Below are 19,440 nucleotides of genomic sequence, written 5' to 3' on the forward strand. Positions count from 1 at the left end.
CCTCAAACCTTTACAGATCGAGGGAACCAAGTACACCTTCAAGCTCGTGAGGCTCGTGGGAGTCCAGTCGTGCCATTTTCAGGTGAGAACTCCGTCGTTTTCACGTCGATTCGACGATGTCCGATTTGGGTACTATTCATGCAAACATATTTTATCACGTTTTAGGGAAAACGAAGCTCGTAGGTGACTTGGTGAGGTCCCAAGGAGTCTCAGAGTTCTTCGTTTGAAGAATTTTGACGTCGGAATCACTGCGTTTGGAGTTGACCGGAGTTGGGTGGTTTGGTCAGGTAAGATCTCGTAGTTTTTGGCTCTTGAAAGTTGTATATTTATGTTCTCCTAGTCTTAGGCTTCGTTTTGGTGCAAAAATCACGAAAAATGGTTGAAAACGAGAGAGAAATCGAAGGTTGAAGTTTTTCCAGTTTTCTGGCGCCGGAGAAGGTGGCGGAATATTCCGTCAATTCTAACGGAATATTCCTGACGCCATTAACGGAATCTGTCAAAACTGACGGAATATTCCTAACGGCTTCAGTTGACGCCGTCAGCGTGCCAGGCACGTGCCTGCGCGTGGGGGCGCGTGCGGCGGTGGAAAATTTTTCTAAAAATATGGGTGTGATCCTGAGGTTGTGTAGAGCACGTTGGTATATTCAATTGTCCATTTTGAGCAATGTATGAGAAGTTGTTACGAAAGGAAGGTTATGTGCTTTAAAATTAATGTTTTTATAGTATTTTCGCATATAAGTGAGACGTATCCCGAGGACGAGCGTGGTCACTCGAGGCAGGGGGCTACGACCCTTCCACATATCAGTGAGTGGGCTTTTGGTTTTCCGTATATACCTATATACTTATATTTTCCCAGAAATTGTTTAAAAAGGGTTAATTGTTTTATGCCATGCACCATATTATTATTGTTTATGCATCATCACGTGCATTATTAGTTGCATACATGTACATATGCATATTTGGGTGCTATGGACGCACATGTAAGTGCCAGGTAAGTGTTATTTGTGTTTATATTCAGTAGTGGGTTGAGATGCTTAGAGAGCTCATAACCTGCACCCTCGGTGTTAGTGCTCCCGCCCAGAGTAGGGCACAGTCCTTCACGTGATGTTCACCTCCCGCACCACACGCTCAGCTTGGATCCAAGTTAGGTGCACAGTCCTGTCGTACAGACCACATTAGGTGGTTCCGACTCGTAGGTGACCCGCGATTATTCGCACAGCCTTCACGTGATCGTAGCACTAGAGCGTATATATATATGTTACACCCAGGCCTGTCGTACAGACCACTTTAGGTGGTTCCGACTCGTGGGCAGGTTCAGTTATTGAGTTTGAGATTTGAGCTCTATATTTATATATGCAGCCGTACAGGTCACGTTAGGTGACTCCGGCCGCCAGATTATATGTTGTTGTCATGATTTATACCTGAGCACTTGCATTTCATTATGAGGTTTCGTTATGGCATATTCTTGAGTATAATTGGTATATCCATACCTACGTATATATGTTTATTTTCTGGGAAGTATACAGGTTTTACGGCGAGGGGTTAGAATGTATTTTACTAAATGGTTTTCAAAGAGCTTTGTTTTTGCCCACTCACGCTTTTGTTTTGCGCCCCTCCAGGTTCTAGTTGCTTAGCAGGTTCAGTGGTTTCCCAGAGGGCTTCCCGGCATTTCTGACAGACACTCACCAATGTAGGGTCACCTTTGGGTGCATTGTTGTCGCATTATTTTAATTTGGACTGCTGTAGACTTATTGCTTTGAACTTAGCGTCTCACTTACGCTAGTACTTGTTTTTACTACTTTGTATGCTAGTTTTTTTTTTTATTTTTATTATTCGTACTTTTATATTACTTTTTATTAGCTTCCGCACGTGCACATGGTTACGTCACCTCTGCGTGACGGCCAGCACGCCCTGATCTCGGTCGGGGTGTGTCAGAGAGCACTAAATATTAGAGAGTCTCATTGAGTTCATATGAGAGAGTTTTCAACACAATCGTGGTTCATGGAGCCTTGTGATTTGGAGTGCTATTATTACAAAGACGTGGTCGTTGTATCTTAGGAGACATGTGCCGATTAACCATGAGCACCGTAGTGGAGCGTAAACTTGTCTTAAGGACAAAGTGTCCAACACTTGCCTCGATTGTATTTTCTAGGTTTTTCTAATTTATTATATCATGTTCATTTAACATTGGTTACTCATGTGCATGCATTATTGTGATATATAATTGCATGAATTATTTCTTGATTTTCTATGTGATTTATTATAGCAATTAGACCCTAATTCTTTTCCAACAGGTGTCTGGTCATCTCATATCCGGAGATACTACTTCATTTTCAGCAAGGATGAAAGTTTTTCTTCTCCACTAACATGACATCGAGTTTACCATACAAACGTTGTAACTAGAACCGCTTTTATGATCATCTTAATGGAAAATATTTCTTCTCCACAAATACGACATCGTTCACTATTATTAGTTTGTGCATGTGCTGATCATGGAAAGAGTAGGCATCACGCAAATCACGTGAAACATATCATAATATTATTTACTATATAGTTTATGCAGTTCAAAGGAGGAATCGATGCTTTCCTTTTGTTACCTTCTTTCTAATCACCCAATCATATTCTTACTTGTTTACATATTAGCAATGTATGTATGAAACTCAATGACTAAACAAAAAAGTTAACCCTAAACACAATAAACAATACTTTAAATAAAACTAGTTATTGACATGTGTAATTACAATGGTTAACACGAATGTGTTAGTATTTTCTCTATGCATCCGAATTCGAAACTCTCTTTTTATAATTGAAATTAATTTAATATTAAACATCACTAAATTATTAATTATACTAAAATGTCGCATGCTATGCATGCGTTGAAAGTTAAATTATAGCTAAAAGAAGTGAGACATGTAAAATGACGAGGTTAATTGAAAAAGAAAAATATGAATAAGCATGAAAACCGATCAAAAAGTTAGATTTACGAAATCACTATACTGCCAATAAGATCAACGCTATCATTCAGAATAAGCAGGAAGCAAGAAAACGTTCCCAAATTTCCAAATGATATAAAATGTGGCAGGCATGCAAGGTTGTGAGGTAAAGACAAGATAACACAAGATAATTAATGTATTAGGTTATGTGTTGGAACACAATGACTTTACAATCACCATACTAGTAATTTAAATCCTACAAAGCGGCAGGTGCGCAAAGCTTTCCTTCATCAAACTATCAAAACTTATTGTGGCAAAAACACTCCCATAGGCTGAGTCTAGTAGGTGGACTTGTAACTAAGCATGATATTAAGGTAATTGGTGGTAATGGAATCCAAGCCAGGTGGATAAATGTGTTTGAAATATATTTACAAACCACTGCACGGGATGTGAGGTCGTATTAAGTACGTCCTATATTACTCGAGTCAGTAAGGCATCCCACGCTCTAAAGGTACGTAGATAGCAAACCAAAAAGCACTTCCACAACCTTTAAAATAAAATCCACTGCTTATACGATCTATGACTACGAGTTATATTTTTTTATTCACTTGTAACAAAATTTAATCAGGGATCACTTTTATTTATTTCTTCAAAAATTCAAAAAATTATTTTTAAATAGTGACAAACGATACCATTAGTGGATTAAAGGATAATGTTAGGAAAACCAAATTATGTGTTCCTAATAGAAAATAATCATTTTCATCAATACTTGAGCAATAATCTAATCACTAACATCTGCATTATTTGGTTTAGGAATTTGGCCTCCTTAGTATTACCTTGATTTAAATAGTTAATTGTTAAGTAAGAAATGAATTGGTGAAGATCGAATTTGCACCATAATGCATATAAATGATTACTTTTCGACATTGCAGCAAAAGATTCATACTCGCAAGTCTTGCTTGGGTAAGTGGCAAATAAAAGTTATCTCCAATTAATTAAAAAATCACTTCTCAATAAACTTTTTCTTGTTGTTAACTTAATTCATTAAGAAACTCACTTGCCAATAATTTAAAACACTGCAAGTTGACTCAGCAGAGCAACCTTAATAAGTAAAAAACTATAATTTGACTCGAAAAAATTGTCAAATTCCGAATGAGACAGTAGACTTTTTTTGCCAAAATTTGTATTTTCATTAAGTTGTGTAAAAGTTTGTGAAATGACATGTCTAAATCGATCTTTTAAGCCATCTCACATTTTGAAATTATATCTCACTTGCTATATAAACATTGTATTTTAGTGATTGTAAGAGCAATTTCACCTGTTGGAGTTGCAATTGAGTAAAATGAACACTTAGAAATGCGTATATGTTCTCTTGGCAAATAATCAAAGGTCGGATAAGAGTAAAGTTATCAAACTATTATTTTGGTAGTGTTAACATTTCCTTAAGTTATGTACAAGTTTATAAAAATTGAATATATGATATAGCATAAACTTTTCCTAACTGAATTTGAAGAATACCAATACCAAAACACGCAAGGAGACAGAGTTAAAAAATGAACATAACAATGGTAATCTTTTTTAGAACAAGATGAAATAAAACTTGAAATATGAAAAACTATTCCTCACTTGAGAAATGTTAAGAAGACTCTCTTAAAGTGAGACACTTCGGTCTTTACATACTCTTCATCACTACATGTTTTTTAACACAATGATTTTTAATGTTGACACAAAAATTATGCCAAAACATGAGCAGATAGAACATCCATATAGCATCACACTTTTGAGAAAGTCCACTTAGCATTTCTCTCCTCACTTTAGTTGGAGAAATGAGAGGAAAATAGAGGGAGTTTTTAATTTTCAAACTTTTAAAATAGATCGTTTCGTGTGATGAAAAGGATATAATAGGAATTTTATTCGAAAACTTAAGAAGCGTGCTAAATAAGATGTGATTAATTTGATTTATACATTTTACCCCAAAAAAAAAAAAAAAAATTCAATTTCTTCCCCCTTTTGGATACTTTTCCAGGTCAACAAACACATTTTCTTCTTTTCTTTTGGATCTGAAAAAAAGAAAAAAACCATAATTTCCCAATTTCCATATAAATTTACCTCCAAAACCAAAAGTTTCCGATTTCCCTCCAAATCTTTCAAAAACTCAAATCAAATGCTGTTCCATTTCTCTCCACTCCAACCCTCTCTCTCTTCTTTCTCTCTCTATTTATTCAGATCATGAAAGCTTTCGCCTTCCCATCTCTCTTCTTCCCTCCCCAAATCTTCAACCCCTCCTCTTTCTGCAACACAAAATCCATGGCCTCCTTCAAGCCCTCCATTCCCACCACCAGTGACTCTTCTACCTCCGGCGAGGTCCATGTCATCATGGGTCCCATGTTCGCCGGCAAAACCACTGCCCTACTCCGCCGGATCAAGTCGGAGGTCAACAGCGGCAGGTAAATTTTGAATTTTTGGTCAAACCCAAGTGTGATTTGTGAAGATTTTGAGTAAAGATTGAAGCTTTTGTAAGATCGTGTGAATCGATGCTAAATTTCCCTTAATTTATTTATTCATTGGGTTTTTTTTTTTTATGTGTAGGAATGTGGCGATGATAAAATCGAGTAAGGATACAAGATACGCCATTGATTCGGTTGTGACGCACGATGGGATGAAGTTTCCGTGCTGGGCGCTGCCTGATCTGTCATCGTTTCGGCAGAATTTTGGAGGAGATGCTTATGACAAGGTAATTTTGAAGATGGGGAAGTGTTTAAATCTTTGTTGGGTTTTTGTCAGATTTTCTCTTCTTCTTTTTATTTTTATTTTTATTTTTTATAATAATTATCTGACTTTAGTATGTTTTACTATTGAATCTTGGACCTTTGATTTCTGTAAAACGTGTTATGGCATGGTAAAACAATTTGATGGTCTGCCATGAGGAGGTGCCATTGTACTAGTTATGTACCCGTGATGTGAAAAGGCGATTTTTGGTTGTGATGGTTGCAATTGTTTGATGTATGGCATAGGTCTTGTTTAGTGTTTGTAATTTGAATGCATATGGTATTATTCTAATTGCCCTTCTCCAAACTGGGTTATATTGACAGCTTGATGTCATTGGTATCGACGAGGCTCAGTTTTTTGAAGATCTATATGATTTCTGCTGCATGGCTGCTGATCATGATGGGAAAACTGTGGTTGTTGCAGGCTTGGATGGCGATTACTTGAGGTGCTTCTCAAATGAAATCCATTTTCTGTTATGATTGTGTTGCTAGTTTCCGTGGTTGGTCTTCATTGATTTCTTATTGATGTGTATGGTTATAATTGGCAGGAGGAGCTTTGGCTCGGTTCTTGACATAATACCTCTTGCTGATTCTGTGACCAAGTTGACGGCTCGATGTGAAATGTGTGGCAAACGAGCTTTCTTTACCCTGAGGAAGACGGAGGAGACTAGGACGGAACTGATTGGTGGTGCTGATGTGTACATGCCTGTGTGTCGCCAACATTATGTCAACGGACAAGTTCTCATTAAAACAGCAAGAAGTGTAGTGGAGTCGCATCAATTTAAGAGTGTCAGTGACACATTTTCTGAAGCAACTCCAGTTGTTTAGTGACAATAGTGGATCTTTCACAGCCAGTATGTCTTTTGTTTGCTGTGTATTTGAATCGAGCAATCAGCGTGTTGCCTGCTCTTGTAGTCCAAGTGAATGAGAAAAACTATTCTTATATTGGTGCCCTGGTTGCAAGTGAATGAGAAAAACTACATTTTCAAATAAAAAATTTCATGGGCAGTTATTCACGCCTTCTTTACGACCATCTCTGGCTCTGATTTTCGTACTTTTTATTCTGATGAGTATTGTGCTGCATTGGGATAGGCCATGTACAGGAGGCAGCCGGCTTTCTCTTTGGTTTTCTACCTCCAAACAAGGAGATCCGGCAGAAGACCTTCAGCAGTATACTGGCATACTTTCTCTGTGAGGCAAAATTCAGAGAGCCAATGCAGCTTGTCACTTGTCCGAGCGCGTTACTTCTTTTGCTCGTTGATCTATCTTCTTTACTGTATGATTTCATGCTAGGTTCTGTGGTTGAGACTGGCTCTTTCTTCTTTGAAACGCTCTGCCGTTGAAGGCTATGCTACAAGGACATGATTTCGTGTTCGAGGTTCTGAATTCTGAAGCTAGTCGACTCATATTCATTCCTCGATAACTCAGGCCTCTGATATACATTGTCCTTTTCCAGCAAGAAGCTCAAGGGTCTGCTGCCTGCCTCTGCTCCGTCTACATACGGACTCTGTCCGAGATTCTGGCTTTTTGAGTTTGGGCACCTAGAGCTTTCGAGACTCCCTGAAAACTCTGGACAATGGGCGTATCTAAATGAATCCGAGCATTCTTTGAAAGCTTGGTGTGTGCTGAGCTGCGGGACGAAAAGCGCCTGGACAATCAAATGCAGTGGCATCAATTCATTTTGAACAGCCTCAATGCATGGCTCTTGTGATGGTTTTTGGCAGTTGAGGTACTTGCAAACTGCCCACTTCTCTTCCTGGGATGTATTCGGGTGCGCTTGAAGATCAGAAATTACACAACTGAGTTCAACGAGTTTTGAGTGAGCTAAAACAAATTTTTGTTAGATTGTAGAGCTTTTTCAGTAACGACGATAGTGAGGGCAATGGAGGATTAAGTGAGCAGAACTACACACTAGGGCCAAGTTATCGGACAAGAAACCGAACTCCACAAAAATACAAGAAAGATCATAAAGATGTATATGATTCGGCAAAGTTGATCGTGAAGTGTTTACCTTTAAGAAGATGTTCATTACCCGGTAGAGTTTATCATGACAGTGTCTGGATGAAATTGGGACTCGTTCGATGAGTTCCATGAATCTTTTGGGCTCCATGTTTGGATCAGGAGCTATGTGGAAAAGATATGCATCCCATAACTCTGCAACAATTGTGTTTCCTGCTAAAAGACTGTTGTCCGACTCCATGTTAGACGATACATATGCTGAAATTATGCTCTCCATTGTTGCAAGCTCCATGCTGTAAGAAATCGACTCACTTCCACTTTTCGGAAACAAGAAGTCTTCCAGCTGAGCGAAGTGCAGCAGAGATACAAGCTGCCCTTGCAGCTTCACCCTCGTATGGATTCTCAAACCTACTTCGAGCGATCTGGAGAGAATTGCTAAGTAAAACCCGACTGGGATTGATCGACTAGCCTAGTCCCCCATCGGCTGCAAATCAAGGACACCTTGTAAAATGACTGAAACTTTGTGATCATATCCAATTCTCTGACCAGAATTCTCCCAGAATTGAAGGCTTTTTGTCGAATGCACCCACTTGTTAGCATAGAAAACAATGATGGGGCTCAAGTACTTTTGTTTCATGCCTTGCCTTCTCAAAGATCCTATAATCCTCTTTAAAAATCCGAACGGCAGCGCAATGAGATCCTTGATCCAAAGGTCTTGATTCATAATTTTCCTCCCTGTTTCGCAGCTCTAATTTCCCGTGCCCAATGGTTCCAATGTGAGCACAGGCGTTTCACGCCTTCTCTCGGGGTCAAGGATCTCCATGCAGGCCATGAAGGCGAGGCACTCTACACACCGGCTCACGATGAGCAGGTCTTCAGACCTCGGAAGCAAAGTTTGGCACTTTTGAAGTACTATTAGGGTGTCATTCCAGCTCTGCATCACCACTTGGTTCAAGTAGAGATCAAAGCGTTCACAGAGGTTCCTGGAGGAGTAGTCTTCTGTCATCTCAAGAAACTCTGCTGCAAATCTGAGGGCTACCACATTGAATGGATCAATCAATGTGGAGGAGCCATAGATGAAGAGTGCAATCATCTCAAAGGTCTCTGGCCCTCCGGGAAAGCCCGGTGGAAGATCAATCTCATTTGATTTGTTCAATCTTTTGTTGAAGTATCCACTCTGGAAAAAATCACAAACTGAAAATATTAGGCCAATTTTTGACAAAAATGGTGTAAACACGATCAAGAACACAAAAGTAAACAATCGCGAACACCTAACAGAAGATTTTAACTTAGCTCAGTAGCTCAAATTCGAGCGAATAACCTTCGCATAATTCTACTTTCAATTTCTTACCTTGTGGAGGTTGAAGATCTTTCCACCAACTCGAACACTAACCGCAACAGGCAAACCAGTCTCTTGAGTCCTGAGACAAGATTCGTCACAAAAAAAAAAAAAAAAAAAAAAACTCAACAGAAAGTGCTCAAATCCAATGCTGCAGAGTTGCTAACATTTTCCAACAATCTTACCATGATAAAATCTTGATCTTGAGCAAGGCGGAGACGTTCGGAGAAGAGAAAGGACTCAACGACACGGAGCTGTCTTGCAAAGGGCTTGCAACTTCCATTGGAAGAGCTCGAAACCAAGCTCTGAGAGACTAGAGATTTAGTGAAAGTGAAACTTTGAGAAGGCAAATGAAAGTGAAACTCTTAAGCATAAGCATTTGGTTTATAAATGTAATGCATATTTTGGCCGCCCAATTGCCACAAAAGGCTTGGAATTCGTCTCACTAATCGAAGAAAATTATAGATAATAACTTGTAGAAATGGCAAAACCAGTGGAATTAAGTGGAAGAAGGATTGAAATTAAAGAGATGGTTTTAGTTAATTAATCGATTAATATGTCAATTAGAAAATGTGTCCACACACACATTCGTGCGGTTGTTTTTGTGTAATCAAAGTCAAAGTCAAATGCACACGAGTGAAACACTCTGAATGTCCATTTTTGAGGCTTCAAAAGCGTTCTCGAGTGGTGAGTAGTTGATTTCTTGGTGCTCCTTTCCATGTTAGTTGCTTGCATCACAAGTTTTGTGTCGATGCATTTACGTAACCCTACGAAAAGAAAAGTTTGGGTTGAGGTATTTGAAACGGGCACTGACATTTATATTTTAATCTCATCTGACTTTTTAGTTAGTCTCATTTGGTGTGAGAGTTGGCCTAATCAAGCAGTTTTACTAAAGTTCTTGAAAAGCCTAGTTACTTGATAATTCCTAACGTCGAATTTCTTTGACTGTTTCATTCAGAAACACTGATCTTCGTTATGTTAAAAGCCTCTTTGATAATATGACGTCGAATTTTTGTGGCCATTTCATACAGTGACACTAATCTTTATTATGTTAAAATAAATTTTTTGTTCAAATTTTACGTACAATTGTTGATAAAAGAAGAAAAAATCATCCCCCAACAATTGAGGGTATTATTGATGTGGATTTTGGGATGAGATGAGACGGTGATGGAGATTTGCAAAGGATGTGTTGGGGAGAAGAAAAGGAAGAATGAGGTATATATGTAAATAAACTAGTAAAACTTTAGTTTTGAGGAAATGAATAAAAAAAATAAAGATAAAGAGGAGGAAAGACGATGAAGTGCGGGTACAGCTTTAAGCTTTGTGTTTGCTACATATGTATGTGTAGTATTTAGCAAATACCCAAAACAGCACGGTTTCTCAATATTTCTTTGGTCCTTGGGATGAAGCGGTTTTGCTTTATTTTTTCCCAACAACTCCCAATCCCAAAACCACTTTTTCCTTTCATGTCCAATCGTCCATGCAACTAATTAATTTATACTTGCATTATATAATATATACACATTATATATATATATATCTCTATTAATTAATAAAGGGGACCTGTTATTGGCACTCCAAAAATCTCACTCTACACTCCAAACTTTCTATATTTGGAAAGAAAAATACACTTGTGAGAAGTGTAAAATGAGATTTTTGAAGTGCTAATAACACTTCCCTAATAAAACTCTTTTTGTTAACCAAAAAAAGATGAAAAGACAACTTAGTCTTCTATCACATAAAAAAAAATGATGGGCAATAATGTAATTTCACAGGTCTAAATTTTACTGTTTTTTTATTGAAACCTCAACTACAGATAATATTAAAATATCTCTAATATTTAAAATTAAAAAAAAAAAAAAAAAACCTCTCACTCCCCTCATGCTCTCTCCCCCCTTCTCTCTCTCTCTCTCTCTCTCTCTCTCTCTCTTTCTCCATCTCTCCTCATTTTCTAAAAAAATGTGTTCATACACATAAAGTGTATAAGCAAATGTTAGTCTACTAATTAGTAAAACACTTATTGTCAACCAAAATCCTATGAAATTACCAGTTTAACCCTCTAATTAAAACATAACATAAATAAGAAATATGGGGTAGAAATGTAATTTCATACAACCAAATTTTGCTTTTTTTTTCAAAGTCTTACCTACATGTAATCCTAACATATCTTTAATTTAAAAAAAAAAAAAAAAAAACCTACTTCTCACTCCCACATTCTCTATCACTCTCTTCCTCTCACCTTCTATTTCAAAAAAATAAATAAATTTCTCACACTTTATGTGCGCCCATATGCTAGTGTGTGTGTATATATATATAATAAAACACTTACTAAATAATATTAGAAAGAGCACCGACTATTTTCCCAACTGATGTAACACATAATATAGCATTTGCTTATTCATTCTTAATAAATGAGGTTCACTATGCGCTCAATTTCAACGAATGAACCGTCACCACATCAGCTGGGATTATTGCGTCATTCGGGCCGTTTTCTTGCTTGACGGACACTAACTTTCCCAGAATATCTTCGAAGACTCTTCAAGCAAGTTCACTATGGACTATGTAATAGTATATACTATAGGGTACCGGCATTCATTTTTATTACAAACCCAACTGCACAGGTCAAGAACTACGAGAGAATACACAAGAGAGAGAGAGAGAGAGAGAGAGAGAGAGAGAGAGGCATATACTTGAACAGAAACCCCGTCAATCGCTTGTGATGGTTCAGAAATGAGAGCCAGACGAAACCCCTATATCATGAAACGAGGTCTTGAAAGATCACGAGTGTCGAAAAGCCATCACAAGCTCGGGTCGGGCTCTTACTGACTGACTTCAGACAAGAAGGGATCCTTGAGAAGATCAGAGGCTGTAGGTCTTGCCCTCGGCTGGCCTATGGCTTTCTCAATGAACGCCTTCACCTCCGGATCAGTCACCTTGTTCAAGGCTAAAGGCTTGACACCCATTGTCACCTTCCTGTATATCTTGGCAACAGAGTCACACTCGCTGTATGGTATCTCCATTGTCACCATCTCCAGCAAGCACATCCCGAACGAGTATATATCCACCATTTCTGTGTAATCCTCGTCGTACAGCTCGGGCGCCATATACTCGGGTGTACCTATAATCGAATGTGCTAAATGGTTCTTTCCCACTATTGCTGCAAACCCCAGATCACCAATTTTCACCTATGAATGAAAAGCGTAATGGTTGAGGGTCATATTCGTAAGAAATGTTCATGAGAAAAAGGCCGTATGACTTAGGAATTCAGATTTGTAAACATATGATATTAGGTAATTAGACAGGGAAATAGGCATATAATTTCTGACTCTTCAGTCAAATACGCAATGCTCTTTCGGGGTTCAGAGAACTAGATGTAGAGACGGATATTGAGGAATACGAATTACTATAGCCTATGGTGATGCAGTGCAGAATTTAAATATGGAAATGAAACATTCCAAAAATAGGATAGGATGAAAAATTGTGCTCACTGAAAACACAAGGAAATTGAACCTCGTCCATTGGCATGGGCTACAAGGATTCATTTTCATCAAGTTATGTTAAAACAAAGCGATCACAAGATTCATAATACTGTCACAGATACAAACCAACTCTGATTTTGGATTGAAGAGCAATTTTATACTGATGAAAATAGGCTGCCTACAAGTAACCAAATCTATGCTAAAAAAAATCAGGAGAAACAAGTTGATACAACTGATGAGTTATAATTACCTGGCCAGTATTCCCGTTGATGAAGATGTTGCTGCAATTGAGATCTCTGTGAATGATGCACGGCTCGTGCGTATGGAGGTATTCCAATCCCTCAAGCACCTGTCTCGACCACTTCTTCAGAGCCTTAAGCGACACACGGCGATGCTTCTCCCTGTACTCCCTCAGGTTTCCAGAATTGCACACCTCAGTGATAAAATTCAAAGTGCTATGCGCCTCGTCCTTCCAAACGCTGTGACAAACAATGATATACTTGTTCTTCAATTGCCTCAACAGCATAACCTCAGAGTAAAGCCGATTTATAAGTGTTGGGTCATCACTGTAATTGTACAACCGGACCTGATTCCAGGCCACCTCTGTACCTTCCTCCTGATCAAAAGCCCTATAAACATTTTTCACAGCACCATGACCAAGGAGGTCAGCATACCGCCCATACCGTCCAGTTGGATCAACCTCCACAAATGGTTCAGCATCTTGATCAGATGCATTCGAACTCTCAACTGGCATCTTCAAAGATCAATCTGATGAGGAATAAAACGAGTTCAAGCTAGAAACAACTGCGCCCTTCACAAGGGACTTCAAATCATGAGACGACTCACCCTAATGAGCCAAACAGAACAGAACGCTACCCCTACTTCTCCGATGCAATAGTATTGAGTTACTCTATCTTTACCAGCAATTAATAACTAACTTAAAACTAAAAGAAGTAAAGATCTGAATGAAGAAATGCAAACGCGGAATGTGATTCGCAGAAAATATTAATTTCTGATTGTAATAAAACTAGAAAAGGGTTTTTTATTACTACCACTCTCTAAACATGTACACACATTCGTATGGCGATACCACAAAATCATCAAGAGGCAATCTGATGACTAACCAAAAAGGAAAAGAGCTAAAAAATCAGAAAATTCAATGAATCAAAATTGTAAGCTAAGGAAAGTTAGCTCCAAGGTCGATTCATACATTTTTTTTTTTTTTTCCGGCAACAAATCTTGATTCTATGTAAGTTTTTAACTATATAACTCAGTTTCAATCGCTTAAATTATCTCATTACACAATCATGCATGCAGAACACAAAGAAACACAATTCAAGCAAACAACAATACCAAGATCGAAAATCGAACCCCGATTGTTCCTACAAAATTAAGCCTTGCCTAAAAGAAACAAGTTTTCTGAGAAGTATACAGAAAGTTGAAGTTGTTGAAAGTGAATCGGAGCAAATTACGTGAAGAAAGACTGAAACTTGAAGCGCTAATCATGCTTAATTATATGAATTTGAAGCCAATAATAGCAAGAACGATCGTAAAAGACTGCTAATTACATCGAGATTAATCAAGACTACTGCTAATTACATCAGGATTAATCAAGCAAACACCTAATTAAGTTGACTCGAGCTAGGATTACAGGACTCAATTTCTTATAGCATGCAATTCTAGAGAGAGAGAGAGAGAGAGAGAGAGAAAGAGAGAGAGAGAGAGAGTACCTTGAGATTCTTTGGCAAACGCAGTGAAGCTCTTGGAAGCGAAGAAAGAGAGGGAGAACGGAAATGGTAAGCGTTCAAAGGGGAGGTGGTATTTATAACCGCCTGGGACCGGGGAGCACTAGCTGCCAATGGACGTCGATCGGGATGGATTAACGACGCAAACTTTGATTTCTTATCGAGAATAGAAAGAGTTGACGCCGTCAGAGACTCCATCACTTTTTATTCTTTGGCATTATCCTATTTTGGAAACACGTGTGCAGCTGCCTTATTTTTAAAAGAACTGAAAAGTTTCAGGTACAAAAATCAAAACTATTTATTTTATTTTTTATTTTGTTGTTACATAAACTTTTTTATTAATTTTCTTTTTTTTAATACTTTAACTCCAAAGGGTTAAGATCCTCTCCGGATCTTAACTGTCCGGATCCTGAGAATCAACTGATCCTGACCGTTCAAAAGAAGATCGGGCGGCCAGGAATCAACAAGAAGCAGCAGCCCTCTTCCGCCACACTGCAGAACGGGGTCGACGACGTCTCTCAGAAATGACCGACTACTTCTCCGGCGAAGGCCGTCGTCCAATCGATGCCCATCGAGCCAAGTCGATGTCCGGCTACTTCTCCAAAAACCGTACCAAACTGAGATCCATCGAGCCAGGTCGATGCCTAAGCCTAGATTCACGTCAAGCAGATGGATCTCCGACAACTAGGAAGAGGGGGAACGAAGCGACGACGTAGTTTGCAGCGGGGCTGCAACTTTCTAGTTGATCCGCAGGGATCCGGAGAGGATCTTAACCCAACTCGAAGGACTTTCTCAAAAAGTAACTATTCACTTTAAAAACAAAGCTGAAATTTAATGTGTTATCACAAATGACAACGAAAGTGAGTTAAGTAGTTAGTTGTTGAGAGAAAATAATCAGTAAGATCGAACACACATCATCATGCGTAAGTATAATCGAACACACATCATCATGCGTAAGTATAATTATTTTTCGTAGTAAAGCTACTTTAGCTTAAATTAAGGAATTATCAATCTGAAAGATTAAGAAGATAATAGAGGGGAGATGACTATGAGATCAATTAGATGATAATGTTTTTTTTTTCTTTGAACAAACATTGTATTTACTCTAAGAGAGTGAGCGAGTTGGCTAAATCTCACAATGAACTAACTATAATAATGTAATTCAAGTTGTCTTTGACGAGAATTGAGCCTAAGACCACTCACTTATAAGTGAAAGAGGAATATCACTAGATCGTAGTACTAAAACCACTCACTTATAAGTAAAAGAAAAATATCCTTAAACCGTAGTACTAAGTGGCTTAAAATGCCTCTTGCATGCGTACAGAGAGACAAGTTTAGCTCTAAAGGCTGAGATTATCCTTTCTGACACATATTTTAGTTACAACATTAATTTCTTGGCTTACTTTTGTGCAATGCTCTCTAGAATTCATTCTCAATTTCGCTTTGTCTCTCAAAGCTCAAATTTCATCATTACTTTCCTACTTAATTTTGCTTTGTCTTCCAAAACTCAAATTTTCTCACTTAAGACTTTGGAACAGCGATATTCGTTCCACTTTGGCTAGATTTTGTCTAAATTTGAGTTAACTTGATGATTTGACCATGGTGGGGCCCACTAATTTGTTGACGTGGCAAAATTCGAATTTAAGAGACAAAATGAAATTAAATTCGAGTTTTAGAGTTGCACAAAATAAGATGAGTTTCTTTTTCATTCAACAGAATTCAACAACCCGGCATATGAAGCCCGTGAAAGTATAACGAAAAATCCTCGAAAGAAAGAACGCGACGCGAAACCAAATCAAAGAAGTCTCTCGACGGTCAATCAGAGTAAAATAAAAATACACAACGAAGCAAGCCAACTCGGCACATGAGCCTCCCTTACTGCTCAAGTTCACGCAGCGCCCGTGCCTGAATCCCACATTTATAATATTTCTCAAACCCCCTGCTTTTCCCCCAGAACAAGGAACTAAGTTCATCTCCTAAAGCTAAACAATTTAACCAGAAATCACATTTCCCATGAGGTACAAAATCAGAGTGCATCGCAGCTCGTGAGAAAACATGTGAATTCGTACTTGACTGACCTTTAACAGATTCGGAGGCATGGATACCAGATGCAAACTCAGTTCCCGTTCATGCAAGCAAATCTATCTCAGCTGTAATGACCGATTTGTAGAAGTTCAAATGTTGAGGTAGATCTAGGCAGAAGAGATTTACAGGTTCATTCCAATGACATTGAGTGGTATGCTTTCCCCATTGACTGAACCCCATGAATCTGTCTATACAGACTGAGCTGAGAAAGCTCGTACCTCAACAGCATGATATACTCTGCTTTACTCTGCAGACCGAAAATAGAAACAGAAACTGCAGCAGGATATACAAAAGCCCATCTGGACATCTTTCTCTATGAAGCAGCAAAATGTTGAATGATAGATTATCATACAATCCACATCAACAGACGAATCCATCCAGCAATGCTACTATACTATATAAAGGTCTAAAACAATACTGAAGCTACATCCGCTACCAAATCATAACCTTCGTAACAACAGCAGCTATGTTTTAGAATTTTGCCACACAACAAGTAGCTTTAATATGTTCTCTGTATTATATTTTCCATCACCTCTACAGTTATACATGTAATGGAGATTAATAAATTTGTCAAAGAGGAAACATTAGGAAACTGATAAAACATATCTCAATCTGAAAACTGAAATCTGACAGAAGTTCGAACAAAAAAGATTCAGTGCCAGATTATTTGATATGACTACAATGTTAAAATTAAAGGCAAGTGGTGCACACTCTTTATCTTAATGCAAAGTGAAATTGACATGCTACAATTGATGGGGCTTTGGGGCTTCCACACTCATCCAAGAAATGCATCCTAAACTTATTGCATTTCATAAAAAGACCACCAATGAAACAAGTAGTAAAATATATAACAGCACGAGAACTGACATTGTTAAACAAGCATGGAAATCTTGAACATTGGCATCATTATCGTAATAATCTTCCACTTATCAACATAAAGATAAAGGTCTGAATTTTACATACATAGTTGAAAACAGAAGACTTATCCAGTGCCAAACAAGCAGTGATCATCCAATGGAACATCAAGAAAAAGAGAACTCCAAATTACCAAGGAGGATCAGTTCCCTCCCTTGCAGCAGAAGGTGATCTTGATATGATACTAGCATGGCTTCCAAGCCTCGATACACTCCTACCACCTTTAGGAGTAGTAAACCCAGGACTTGAACCTCGGTAACTGGCACGAAGAGTTTCATCAATAGAAGATGAGGACTTGCCAATTGCATTCCTTACAAACTTCTGAGCAGCAGGGGAGAGTGTCCACACACTTGGACTGGCACTGCCACCTCTAGAAGGTGATGGCAGAGGTGGCTTGTGAAACAATTTTGACCTTTCCCTCAATTTGCGTGCAGCTTCCCTTGACAGCGAGTGAGCCTTTTCGTCTCTTACAGGTGGGCATGGGATCCTATAATGAGGCCCTTCACCACCACCAATATCAACTGGATTGTCCTCGAGATCCAACCTCAGAGGTGTCCCTTCAATTTCACCCCATGTAATAAACGGTGATTCATCAACACCTGGTGCAGGCGAGGGTGTCTTCACAAAACTATAACCATTATCTGCTTTTTTCTCCGATTCCACATAAAATGGAATGGGAGTCTTCCTCAAATCATCCAAATCATACTTCTTCAACTTATTCCCATCTCTATCCATGATAACTGGGGTTGCACCTGCAACTGTGGTATAAAGAAACTCAGCCATAGCATCCTCCTTTGGCCTGGAATCAATCGTCTTCCCATGGAGTCGCGTATTGGGTCGATTAATTTCCTTCTCCAAACTCTTCATCCTATTTGCACGTTCCTCCTCTGTCAATGGGGCCTCACCTCGATCAGCAGGATGGTACATCAGCAAATTTTTCGCTGTATACTTCCACCCATCCAATGTACTAGGCGGCTGATCCGACGTTCCATACCCATCTGTAATCCTATCCCTCTTCACATCCTCAATACATTTAACCTCCTCCTTTTCACCGTCCGTCAAATGCTCATATCTCTCCTTCCTCTTCCTATTCACCTTCTCCAAAATATTTGAAAAACTATGATTGTCCTCACTCGTATACCGCCTAAAGAACTGATCAAGCGACAACGAGCCCTCTACGCCATCATCACCGCCGCTAGACCCTACATCACCGGACAATCCCACATTCGAAACACCCGGGATTTTCGGGGTTTTACCATCAAATTCATCGGCAGGGGTAAAACTACGCATAAAAGTCGAACCTGGGGTTCTACCATCAGGGTCAGGATTATGAGTTACCTTCTTTCCGCGCCGCTCGATGATCTTCAACTGGGCATCTCGAATCTGAACCGGGTCGCGGGTCTTGATCGCTTCGAGCCAGTCGAGGCGGTCCCGGAGCTTGGAAATATCGGGAAAGAAGTCCCTTTCAATGATCTTCTCGATCGCGGCGACATAGGTGTCTTCATCGAGGACCGTGGGGTGGCCTTTAGGGTTCTTGGGTGTGATTTGGGTGGAATTCGTAGGGTTTAGGGCAGAAGCTTCGGAAATTGTAGAGGGCGAAGGGGATGAGAGGTGGCGAGGAGAGTGGCCTGGAGTGAGAAGCATTCTGCTTCTGGATTAGGGTTAGGGTTTGGGACGAGGGAGATGGTGGGATTGGAATGAGTGAGAAATTGAGGGTTTTGGCAAGAATTAGAGGGCGAATTTTGGGAATTAGGGTGTGAGATTTCCCTTCGTGTGTGGATTGGACTGGAAAATTGGGGCTGATTTAGGAAAGAAGACGAAACGCGTCCGATTGTGTATGGCAGTGTATGTACTGCTGCAGGACGCGCGTAGTAAAGGATTGGCAGGTATTTTCCGCATAATAAAATAGATAAGAGATTTTATATTCGATTATCATGAAATACGAAATTGAACCATATTATTGTTAACCTATTATGAGATTTAGTCACTCCCTCACTCTTTAATGTAGATAATTTCATTTGTAAAAAAAAAAAAAAAAAAAAAAAAAAACAGGTTTGTGCAACTGCTATACTATTTTTTTTTGTTGAGAATTTTAATATATTCTACACTAATCGAGACTAAGAGATGGAAAGAGAGTTTGAATCTGAGACGTAATGTATTGAAAATGAAGACATTGTGAATAATCTAGTGCCAGTTTGGTAATGCTCAAATTTTTTT

The 19,440-nt window shown here is 38.9% G+C and overlaps 3 protein-coding genes and 1 pseudogene across 4 annotated transcripts; 1 reads left to right on the forward strand and 3 right to left on the reverse strand.

Annotated features, from left to right (window-relative positions):
• Window positions 1-4,906: 4,906 nt before the first annotated feature.
• Window positions 4,907-6,734, forward strand: LOC125474434 (thymidine kinase a-like). The gene is made up of 4 exons (XM_048578214.1): window positions 4,907-5,380; window positions 5,523-5,667; window positions 6,026-6,147; window positions 6,250-6,734. The coding sequence occupies exons 1-4, from the start codon at window positions 5,163-5,165 to the stop codon at window positions 6,527-6,529; spliced, it is 765 nt and encodes a 254-aa protein (XP_048434171.1). The 5' UTR covers window positions 4,907-5,162; the 3' UTR covers window positions 6,530-6,734.
• Window positions 6,726-9,845, reverse strand: LOC125474435 (annotated as a pseudogene).
• Window positions 9,846-11,371: 1,526 nt separating this feature from the next.
• LOC103955052 (probable serine/threonine-protein kinase WNK11) lies at window positions 11,372-15,020 on the reverse strand. 2 transcript variants are annotated; one of them, XM_009366922.2, is made up of 3 exons: window positions 14,209-15,020; window positions 12,729-13,246; window positions 11,372-12,184 (listed from the first exon to the last, which is right to left on the reverse strand). In XM_009366922.2, the coding sequence occupies exons 2-3, from the start codon at window positions 13,230-13,232 to the stop codon at window positions 11,819-11,821; spliced, it is 870 nt and encodes a 289-aa protein (XP_009365197.2). In that variant the 5' UTR covers window positions 13,233-13,246; window positions 14,209-15,020; the 3' UTR covers window positions 11,372-11,818. The 2 variants fall into 2 exon arrangements, with proteins under 2 accessions (XP_009365197.2, XP_018504887.2); XM_018649371.2 differs by lacking the exon at window positions 14,209-15,020 and having other exon boundaries at window positions 12,729-13,264.
• A 2,115-nt stretch (window positions 15,021-17,135) lies between these two features.
• Window positions 17,136-18,930, reverse strand: LOC125474436 (splicing factor ESS-2 homolog). Its single transcript, XM_048578216.1, has one exon. The coding sequence runs from the start codon at window positions 18,865-18,867 to the stop codon at window positions 17,353-17,355; it is 1,515 nt and encodes a 504-aa protein (XP_048434173.1). The 5' UTR covers window positions 18,868-18,930; the 3' UTR covers window positions 17,136-17,352.
• Between the last annotated feature and the right edge of the window lie 510 nt (window positions 18,931-19,440).

Source organism: the organism of the source record quoted next, unplaced genomic scaffold (genome assembly GCF_019419815.1).
Source record: "Pyrus x bretschneideri cultivar Hongxiangsu unplaced genomic scaffold, Pyrus_bretschneideri_v1 Contig12, whole genome shotgun sequence".
Taxonomy (NCBI): domain Eukaryota; kingdom Viridiplantae; phylum Streptophyta; class Magnoliopsida; order Rosales; family Rosaceae; genus Pyrus; species Pyrus x bretschneideri.

Excerpts from the sequence above, each read along its gene's own strand:
- LOC125474434 (XM_048578214.1), top strand. The coding sequence starts at position 5,163 with ATGAAAGCTTTCGCCTTCCCATCTCTCTTCTTCCCTCCCCAAATCTTC. Across the intron at positions 5,381-5,522 it reads TCGGAGGTCAACAGCGGCAG|GAATGTGGCGATGATAAAAT; the intron begins GTAAATTTTGAA and ends TTTTATGTGTAG. Across the intron at positions 6,148-6,249 it reads TTGGATGGCGATTACTTGAG|GAGGAGCTTTGGCTCGGTTC; the intron begins GTGCTTCTCAAA and ends TATAATTGGCAG.
- LOC103955052 (XM_009366922.2), bottom strand. The coding sequence starts at position 13,232 with ATGCCAGTTGAGAGTTCGAATGCATCTGATCAAGATGCTGAACCATTT. Across the intron at positions 12,185-12,728 it reads TCAACGGGAATACTGGCCAG|GTGAAAATTGGTGATCTGGG; the intron begins GTAATTATAACT and ends TTTCATTCATAG.
- LOC125474436 (XM_048578216.1), bottom strand. The coding sequence starts at position 18,867 with ATGCTTCTCACTCCAGGCCACTCTCCTCGCCACCTCTCATCCCCTTCG.